This window comes from Thermoascus crustaceus (genome assembly GCF_041956765.1).
Source record: "Thermoascus crustaceus strain CBS 181.67 unplaced genomic scaffold VTN00scaffold_10, whole genome shotgun sequence".
In the NCBI taxonomy this organism is placed as follows: domain Eukaryota; kingdom Fungi; phylum Ascomycota; class Eurotiomycetes; order Eurotiales; family Thermoascaceae; genus Thermoascus; species Thermoascus crustaceus.
In genome coordinates, this window is record NW_027192536.1 from 1,094,076 (window position 1) to 1,104,695 (window position 10,620).

Here is a 10,620-nt window from a genome sequence, read left to right on the forward strand (position 1 = left end):
AAGGTTATGGGCTAGTAAGGGCTCCGTATCTGGGATTAACTAAATCTGTTCGAAAGTTACCCAGTTCAGTAACATGCAAATTTTAGATACAGCACTGGTGAGGCTGTCCTGTGCAGATTGACAACCAGCCATGTTTGAAGATACGACTCCTCGGAACTGTTATCATTCTCCCAGCCCCCTGGCTTGCGTCGACTTGTCTGTTTCCATCTTTTGAACCTTGGGGCCCATTCCAGTCAATCCCTGCAGATGCTTTCAAACCCTCTCCCCTCCAAATCAAGCAATTGCCATTCCACCTCCGCGTGTCCGGCCGTAGAGGCCTTAGACTCACAATGGCTGCTCCCTACCTAATCACATTGCAACAGGTACAGAGGAGCGACGCTACCGCTATCAACGAGAACGATGAGAGTGGTCATGACTCCGGGTTAGAAGATGACTGGTGCGGCTACAAGTCATTATCGCACTTCGGGACATGCTGATCAGTTCTGGTAGGAGCGACACCACTTCGATCGATGAAGAAGCATTGAGACCGGTAGAGAGTAATGGGCGACTATATCACAGCTACCATGCAGGCAGTGCGTTTGCGGTAAACCTTGCTTGTGCAGATATTCTGACTTGTCACACCAGGATATCCTTTCCCGAATGATAAGGTATGCACATGCAGCGCATATGTTCACATTGAATCTCTTGGAAATACCTAGGTGCTAATGGATACCAGAAAGAGCGTGAGCGGCTAGGCACGTCACACATAGAACCAAAACGAATGCTGCCTAACATGGATTTCCAGATGATCAACATGAGTTGCTCTTCCAGCTACTGGATCGCAGATTACACCTTGCGCCCATTGAAGCACCTCGGAGAGTGCTTGACATTGGCACTGGCACCGGGGCATGGGCCATTAATTGTGGTAAGCCTTGCACTGACGGACTGCCTTACTAGGATGCTAACCTGAAAAAGCTGATGTTTACCCCTGCGCTGCGGTAAGGAGAAGAAAACAGATCCATACACAGATGAAGCTGATGAATACACAGGTCCTCGGCATAGATTTGAGTCCGATACAGCCTGCCTGGTAGGGAAGGTCCTTTAACCGCTCTGTGGCGTTGCTGACAATATCTCAGGGTCCCACCCAACTGTTCGTTCCTGGTCGACGATTTCCTTGACAGCATTGAAAACGAGAATATCGACCTTTTTCATGCGCGTGGGTTGACCGGCAGTATTCCAGACTTGCCAAAATTTGTGGATAGTGCTTATAAGTAAGATCACGACAGGAGCCATTGGATTCGAATCTAACTTGGTTCCTCCAGATCTTGTGCTGAGGGAGGCTGGCTCGAAATCAGCGACTGGGTACTGCACTTTGACAATGAGAACAGCATCTTCTGTTCCTGGTGGAAAAAAATGGAGGAAGCCGCTAAGAAAGATGGCAGGAGCTTCCAGGCCCCTTTGGAATACTGTAAGAATTTGGAAAAGAGTGGATTTGTCAATGTGGCTGAACACAGGTACATGATACCGATGTACGAAACTGGTGATCCAAAGGTGGATAGGTATGTGGAATGGATGATCCGGAACTGGTCCAAGGGTCTGGAAGGATTCAGCCTCGAGCTGATGACAAAGCTGGGTATGTCAAAAGATGAAGTTCAGAAACTCTGCGCCCTTGTTCTCCTTGAATTAAACAAGATGAAAATCTCCGGACACTGGGAAAGGTATGGGTTTTCCAAAGGCAAGACCAGTTCTCATGGCTAACATCCCAACTTGGTCTAGATACATTGTTATCGGACAAAAGCCAGAAAACAACTTCTCTGATGCAGAGACTCTGATCGGGCCCTGAATCTCTCCGTGGCTCAACATGTCCGGCAGAACAATATTCAGGAAGCTCCAAGGCGGAATGCCTGAGCTTATGGTCTTATGGCCATTCTACAGTTGCCTTCTCCCTCCTCTCTTCCCGGCGAGAGAGTCTGATTACTCGAAGCCTCCATCTCTGGTGAGACCACTTTCGTTTCTACTCAGATTGTGAGCTGTGTCCAGCAATAAGATACATCATACACTGACATTCTATGCAAACTTGAATTTTTGTCCTTTGTGGAATCTGCACTTCAATACGCCTGTAATAGCCATTCCTTACTGGTTTTCTTTATCTAATTTGTGTAATATATGTATCTTAGTCTATTTATTATCTTTCTGTGTAGGCATTTTGCTCTTACATCTGGTGAGTTGCATGTAAAGTAAAGTACAATCAACCGACCATTTGCGTTCTTGCATTTGAGCATTGGGCATCTATATTTGCAAAGCGAAAGCAAAGTACAGGGCTGAAAATTACCTCCATTAATTGCATACTAGTACACACTCTCCAATGCATACACCTTGTAATGCTTGCAAGCTGGTCATTGGCCTGCTAATGGTGGCTGCAGACAGACACTGCTGTCTGGAAAAGACCCCTGTATGCTTGTCCTGCACATTTCTCTCTGCCTGCACGTAGACTATGCGGGGTTTATGATTTAAGACCTAGCAGGAATCCTTTGTAAAGATACTTGAGCAATCAAGCAGCCTCTGGAAGGGAATATAAGTCCATTCATACAGATCTCAATTTCTGTAAGTATAAACAGACTGCCCTTCTTGCCACATTTTGGTGCTGATTGATGCTGCCAGTTATGATTCTGGCTCCAGCCAAGATTTATATTATTTCAACATCAATATCCGAGCCTCACAAATCTTGTTGTCTTGATTCCACTCCTAGCATCTGCCTTTAATGTCCGAGGTCAAGACAAATATTGAAGTATTTGTTGCCGTGCATGATAGTTCAGATCTTAGTAGAGAGCGCCATGCCAGCATCTGGATTTCCAAAGACAATAGCTTCGATGGCTTCCATGTGACAAATAAATTTGGTTCTGATTTGACATTCCACTGCTTACGGCGTGGGCGTGATCCCCAGACTACAAATATGAGATTGGTAACCATGGAACGCTTTGCCACAATCTCTGAGGAAGGATATTCAAAACTACAGCATATTCTAAGCACGGTACCTATTAAAAATAGCAACAAAAATTGGAACTGTCAGGATTGGGTTAAGGACGCCTTCTATATAATGGAAAATGAAGGAATCATCAACAAGACTGACTGTGACAGAGGGGTTGAAAAGTTACTTGACGCAATTTCATGTCCTTTCATGGAAAAGGTACCAAATGCAAAAGCAGCACAAGGCCCATAGTTTTATCCCCTTATCTTGTGGGAGGCTATTGCATACTTAGAACGGTATATCTCCTCTGCGCAATATTGTTTCACAGCTGACACTTAAATCAACCAGATAACACTGATGATTGGTTTCTGCGCCACAAGATCAGGAGCTAACAGTTATGTTATCCAAAAAACATAGCTACCTACTCCAAACAGCAAAGGTCAAATTACATGGTCGTATCTAATTTCTGCCAATCCATCAAAGGACGGTTGTTGTAACTTGAGTTTACTGTTTCCATTGTCTCTACTTGAGACTGATTCCCATCAGCAGCAAGCTGCCTGTGAGGGTGTAAGTCTGCATGTTCACAGGAAGCACATATTTCTCCCATGTCCAGCTGCTGCCAGTGGTTCATTTCCCATGTTTTGTCTATATCAGCATTGTCCAAGAGCAGGATTTAAAACATGTAACTACCAGGTCCTCCTTTGGCCAATTCAGAACTTGCAAAAAAATACTCCCCCTTACCGCCTTTTACATGGAGAAAGAATGTTCTGGGAAGTAATTTATGTTACTTACCTGATTTGGGAAAGAGCAGCAGAGCTGCCCAAATATTGGATCAAGTTGTAGCCTGTATCGACCTGACGTGATTGATGGGATTAAAAGGATTCAGAGAAAAGGGCATTCGGAATCGCTAGTTATTTGCTTTCTGAAGATAATTTAGTAGCATTCAATTAATTTCGAATGAACTGTATAGCTACCTGACAATAAGAGTTTGACAGTATTGACTATCAAATTGCTTTGACTCAACACCATTTCATCCACACTATAGAATTCTCTCTCTGGAAGTCTGTCCAACACAGTCAGGTTTTCCACCTTTGGCTCAACAACTCACTCATCAGACAGGAAGGACCCCTCTTGATATCGGCCATGCTGCCATTGGGATGTAACCAGGCTTTAGGGAAGTGTAAACTATCATAACTAGCTCCAGTAGCCTCTCAAGATAACCAATTTTGACAGCCTCTTGTATTCTTTTTGTGCACCGAAAATCTGAGGTGTCTCAAATGTTGTCTATTCTTTGGACTCTTGTTGCCCTTCACTGACCGTTGCCTCGAAGACTTTATGGCCTTCTGGACCTTTTTCAGATTCTTTAGGTCATCATCTATGAATTTGTTGAGAAGGCACGGAGCTGAGTAGCCCCTGACAAACTCAGATAGCTTGCCGATGTTTCTTTATAGGACCGGTGTATCAGCAAAAACGGCCTTAGGTATGCTTGAGGCTGGTCTTATACATCACCAATTTTTTCTGATCAAGGGCAGAAAGTGCAATTCTATATTTTAACTGCCTGTTGATCCTTTCCAATGACATGAGGACCTCATGTATTTTTTGCGCAAAAAAATCAGAAAGATATGTGCTGTGCAGAGCAAATAAAGCTACCCTTGAAAGACTTTGGTTGACAAGTTTTGATATATCTTCTTGCTGATACGACGCCATCCTATATTATTCTCATCAGGCAATGTCCACAGTATCAGTGGTCAACAGGTTTCATACATTTCTGACAATATCACTGTTTGGTTTCGGCGAGCTTCCAATTCTTTGGAGAACCGTCAGGGAGAACTTTGAATGAAGACTGGAAAATGTGGACTTGTCGTGTCTCTTGAAATATTATAGTTGATAAAGGCTTTATATGTACAGGCTACTAGTCGTGGGAGTCGGCTGGGAAACAGTCTCAAGTTTCAGCTAAACTAATGCACACCCCATCGAACACACTAGGCTTCCTGAAGTTTGGCCCCATATACCGCAAAGCGCCTGCGCGGTGTTATGACCCCGACAAAAGTTCAGAATCAGCTATGATATCGGAAAATCTCCTCATGCACCTAACAGGGTGACGACTCATCCCCCCCCCCCCCCTGCTGGCAAAGCTGACAGCTTCGGCTGCGCCATAGAATGCCCCCAAGCCACACTGTTGAATTGCTTTCCGGAGTTTGTCGCGACCCTTGCCTATTCTGGTCCCCGCGGCGCAAACCTAATGCTGAGCTCCAAAAACTACGTACTATTCTCTTGACTATGGTGTAAACGCATGTTCTCGCATTGTTATCTGCGGAGAGGAATTAAGTGAATCCAAGAAGGGGAAGCCAGACTAAACAAAATGAAAGCAAAGAACTGCAGCTCAAAGAAGAACAGTAACTTGCAAATAGTCGAGCTGGATAGCGGAGAGGACTAAAGGAATGACGGTCCCGTCTGACCTGTCACTTCCCTGCCTGTGGGTGTTCAGACCAGCCTTTCACTTCGGGCATCTTCCCTTCCGGGACAACAGATCAGGATGGGGTAATTGACTTCGGATACCCGCCTCACTGGAGCAAGTGCTGCCTCCATACGCCGTGGCCTCAGAGTAGAAGCCCCACAGACACCGGCTGCCTTGTCTTGCACGATGGAGGACGCACCGAGTACACCTTCAAAAGATCCCTCCAGCGGTAGAGCGAGCTGCATAGGGGGTATGGAGCTGGGTTCCGCAGCGCTCCTGCGTCAGGGGTCTCCGGAAAGCAGCCTGGTTTGAGAACCAACACCTTACACTTCAATCCGAGATCCACTCTCCGTCCAGGATGATCTTCCTGCAGGCAGACTGCACCATGAACAGCTTCCTCGGGCCTTGCGCGTGCATTGGCCCTTACGGCTGGAAGCCACCAGTGAGGGTATTTTCACCTATTGATCCACAACTCTGTACCTACTGCTGTGGCCGAGTTCCACTTTCAGCTGAAATGGGTCCTATGAAACAATTCTTGCCCAGAAGTAGTCTTAGAGCCCTCTTCCCAACATGACCCCTGAGGTGCCAACCAAATCCTCTCTGGGAGGTGCATGACAATGGACGGCACGCTCCCGTCACAGCGGCAATTACCCATCCACAGGCTAACCCATTATCACAGACCATGGGAGTGTTTGAGCATGATTTGTGGCATGCCTTGTGGTTGGGAATACAGCTAGCCAGAATTAGCCTGCAACATGGATGCCTTTTTGTCAGGCTTTCTGGATGAGAATAATGTCACAATGTCCTGCCGCGCTCACGAGCAGCTGATTCTCTACTAAGTATAGTCATGTAATTTCATTCCCCCCAAATCGCAGATCCCTTCTTGCCTCATTCTGATGTTTGGCTGGAGTGGACACAATATAGATGTGCTCTCCATAAGAGGCAGCAAGGCAACACAAGAGAAAGATGACAGAGCACAAGCAGCTAAGAAGCTGCGAGCAAAATCTTTTCTTTCGCCTTGAGTAATTGCTCTCCAGCATCAGTTATGACCAGAATGTTTATAGGCTGTAACAATGTAAGAATCTAGAATATCTTCTTGCATTGGCAAGTAGTGAGGCATCCAATGATATCTATAAATACACAGGTAATTTGTAAGTTCTCTTGCTCCGTCAGGCAATTTGTAATTAATTTAAATACAAAGCATTACAGAAAAGACAAGCCGGTTCCTGGTCTGATCAGCCGCTCACCTTTTTACCTGGGCAACAAGCTTGCCTGTTAAACCCTTGAAGTACCAATCTTTCCTCTTCAAATGGAATGCAAATGGTCCGCCACCTGTCAAGGCAACCCAGCCTCATCACATGCTAGGACTTGCAGACATTGGGCTATATTGGTCTGCCTACTTAGGCACTACGCCTCGGTAGGTATATAGGTATATAACTTGGAAGAACATTTAATCTGTTATTACCTCTCCTCTCAAAGGACACAGTTGCACTGTTAGAGATACTCTCTTTGCTATGACGTGAGAGCCAAGTGCCTTTTAGTTTCCACACTGTTATGATCCTTTAGACTGCTTCCTATTCAACACCTTTTCTTTGCTCTACCACCGTCCTTGCGAGCCTGATCTTTGATTGAGCAGCCTTCAGAGTTTCTTCCAAGTTGTGTTTGTATTTTCTTTTCCCAAGTGTTCCACAGACTATACTGTCTACTCTTTGACCAGTGGCTAATGACAACCTGTATCAGACAGTGTTACTCTTCTATACATGCACAATGAGCAAACTCCCATCATCAAAGTCCTTGACTACAATCGAGGGCGGCAATGTTCCAAGCCCATCCGGCTCATTTGAACCACTGTACTCCACAGAAGTTCCACCTGTCACATCCTGTTTAGGGAATCTCAATATTCAACAAGGCGTCAAATTTGACCGCAGTCCCTCACCTTCGGGAACAGGGACGGTTCTTTTTGACCCAGACTCGGACGATGTTAACCGAAGAGCTTACTTGGGTAATACCGACCACAATAATACCGCTGCTGTCATGACCCCAAGGCGGCATAATGCTCGGACGCATACAACTCATCAGAAACGGCAACACGAGCACCATCAGGCATCAGGTCAACATCATGACGCTAATACATCGCTGCAAACATGGAGAGGCGGCGATGCTAAGCGTGCCAAATATGCAAATATGTCCCTCCAGCCGGAAACACATCCAATAACGGAGGAGCAATTGATTAATGAGGTCCGCGGCATATACGCTGGTTTAGTCATGGTTGAGAAGAAGTGCATGGAAATCGACAAGCAACAATCACAGACAAAAAGTGAACTTGAGGATGTTCAGTGGCAGGCACTTATTGCTTTGCATCGAACGCTTCTGCATGAGCATCATGACTTCTTTTTGGCCTCTCAGCATCCTTCAGCCAGTCCTGTGCTGAGAGAACTGGCTGAAAAGTATGCCATGCCCGCACGCATGTGGCGCTACGGAATCCACTCTTTTCTGGAACTGCTACGGCATAGACTTCCAGACTCGTTGGAACACATGCTCAACTTCATATATTTGGCATATTCCATGATGACCTTGCTTTTGGGAAGCGTTCCAACCTTTGAAGAGACATGGATTGAATGCCTGGGGGACCTTTCAAGATATCGCATGGCCGTTGAAGAGGCTGACATGCAAGATCGCGAAGTCTGGGCTGGAGTGGCTAGGGATTGGTATAATAAAGCTGCGGGTAAGAGCCCGGATGTTGGAAGAATTCAACATCATCTCGCCGTACTTGCCCGTCCGAACATTGTGCAGCAGCTCTTCTACTATACAAAGTCATTGGTTAGTGTCTCTCCTTTTCTAAATGCCAGGGAGAGTATTCTTCTCCTCTTCGATCCCCTCCTGAATTCAACAGAAGCAATGAACAATCGTCATCTGCCACTCGTTACTGCCTTTGTCAGTGCTCATGGTGTGCTCTTCACCAAGGGTTCTGTTGATCAATTTATCCAATTTGTTGACAAGTTCCTGTCCCTTCTCAATGATTATATCAACAAAGTTAAGGAATTCTTTCGGGAGCAAGGCGTCTATATTGCATCATCCAATCATGCGGCTATCTTCGAATACGGCCTGGAAACAACAGGGCAGAAGCCAATAATGACGAAACTATTTGAGGAGCAGAAGAATAAAAAGGCATACTCGCCAGAGTCAGAGATATATAGATCTGCTCGACAGTATTGGGAAAATCTACCATCATCCAAAGGTCTTCTGGTCTCTCCGGCCAAGTCTTCAATGTCAGGAGGTGTTCAATTTTCAAGCCCCATTCAGATCATCTCACACGGAACTCACCTTACATTTTCAACATTAGCGATAGTCCTCCAACACATCGGCGATAAAAATGTCCTTCCACATGTCCATACCTCGTTAGCATTTCTTTGGTGTCTGGCACTGAACCCAGAGAGCATGAAATACATTGAGACAAAAGTTCCATGGAGGCGGATCGCTACATTCCTCAACAAGTTGATTTGCGGTGATACAGACATAGCCAAAATTGAGAGCGATGAGTTTCCTCGTTCTGAGGCCGGCACCGTGCAGCAATTGCCTGAGGATTTCCCTATCCGTGGTCAGGCATGGAGCCAGCTCTACTACCCTGATGGGTTCTTTGAAGATTCTTATGTTGAGGATGATGAGCGGTCCTTTGAACTTCCTTCAATTGTCATCTCACGGACACATCGATGTCTTTGGCTAGGGGTTCGCATTGCGACTGTGAGTTTGGCCCTCGAAATACATAATAATTATTATAATATCGTTCTGCTAACATATGACAAAGTTCAAACGCTGGATTTCATATGACAATGAATCTAAGAAATTTTCGGCTACTGCTGTCGCCTTTGAGCTCGAGAATGCAGCAAGAGAGACAAATTCCTTTGATTACAGGTCAGAGCTGCAAGGCAGGGATACAGAGACGCAAGGTGCGTAATCATCGACCAGCTCTCTGGGAATTTCATTTCCCGATTACTAACGACCATAAGCAGAAGCATCAGTGAATCCTTGAGAATGACTTCTTATTGGTGGTTTCTTGCCATTCTCAGCGAGATCAGCTGATGCAGAATTCAGGCAGACATGCATAATTATACAAGGGAATCATATCTTTTGTTGCTCTTCCAGTCCTGCTCCCTGATCTAATTGTCCACTGGGTTATGTGTTGGTAGTTCTTTACTGTAATTATGTCAATTGCTCCTTTATATAATTCTGCCCATTCCTGTCCACCGTGTATTTTTATGAATAAAGAAATCTTTTCTTTCTTGTGCCATACTCTGTTGTTTTTATAGAACGAGAGATAATCCTTCTATATACATGATATTATTCCTTTGAAGACTATTATTGCCTTATTTCTCCTTTCTTGTACCACATCACAATTATTTGCAGTAAAGCTTGGATGCTTAAAGTCAATAGACTGTCTAATCAAGTTGAACCTGTCCTAGAGGAAAAGACCAGGCATGTATCTGAGAACAACTGAGCGCCCATGAAACACTTAACTACAACCTAGATGTTACAGGTCCATTGACAATGCCAGATGGACCAAAGTCTCAGAGATCTTTTCATTATATAGTGCATACAAAATGACAGCAAAGGAATATCCTTTCCAACCCCTTTGACACATCCTTATCAAAGTGCTGGAAACGGAGATGAAGCCATGATGCATCTTATAATCAATTTTGAAAGAGATAACACCTTTAGGCTATTGTGAAATCATGTGTAGAGATAGAAAGGCTATTAAGTATTGCTGCTGCGCACATTCCTGTCCCAGATTTCCTTTTTGAACTGTCTTCCACACTAGCAAAATCAGCTTCCCCTTGAAACACTCAATATCTTTTCCTTCCCCGCTGCCAAGGCGCCTATTTGAAACCTAACCCACATGCGGTTACGCAACCCCGCCGCGTCAATGGTACCTAGGTAACGCCGCCAAGGCCAGTCTGCCAATCTAATCTGCCCTTATCTTCCGCCTTACTTACCTGGATACTTAGGACGTAAGTCTCTTTTTCCCACTATTTACGACATTTTCGCCGACTACCATTATCCCTTCTTCCCCTCTCCCCTGAATATTTAGATCAAAGAGAACTTTCTTCCAAGCTGGATCATTATTTCAGAGAATGGATCTCAGAGGAGATTCCAGGAGCTCAGCGACCTAGTTTACATTATGAGCGATGAAGACTTAAGCGTCACTCAGCCGTCGAGC

General features: G+C 45.2%; 2 protein-coding genes across 2 annotated transcripts; both read left to right on the plus strand.

The window, feature by feature from the left end:
* Positions 1 to 329: 329 nt before the first annotated feature.
* On the plus strand, positions 330 to 1,822 carry VTN00DRAFT_2723 (uncharacterized protein; the record flags this gene model as incomplete). The annotated part of the gene is made up of 10 exons (XM_069428967.1): positions 330 to 436; positions 490 to 572; positions 625 to 647; positions 716 to 722; positions 785 to 904; positions 955 to 977; positions 1,029 to 1,066; positions 1,116 to 1,250; positions 1,302 to 1,697; positions 1,756 to 1,822. 10 exons carry the CDS (start codon positions 330 to 332, stop codon positions 1,820 to 1,822), a joined length of 999 nt encoding a protein of 332 aa, XP_069283769.1.
* Positions 1,823 to 7,172: 5,350 nt separating this feature from the next.
* VTN00DRAFT_2724 (uncharacterized protein) lies at positions 7,173 to 9,435 on the plus strand (the record flags this gene model as incomplete). The annotated part of the gene is made up of 3 exons (XM_069428968.1): positions 7,173 to 9,146; positions 9,211 to 9,352; positions 9,416 to 9,435. 3 exons carry the CDS (start codon positions 7,173 to 7,175, stop codon positions 9,433 to 9,435), a joined length of 2,136 nt encoding a protein of 711 aa, XP_069283770.1.
* Between the last annotated feature and the right edge of the window lie 1,185 nt (positions 9,436 to 10,620).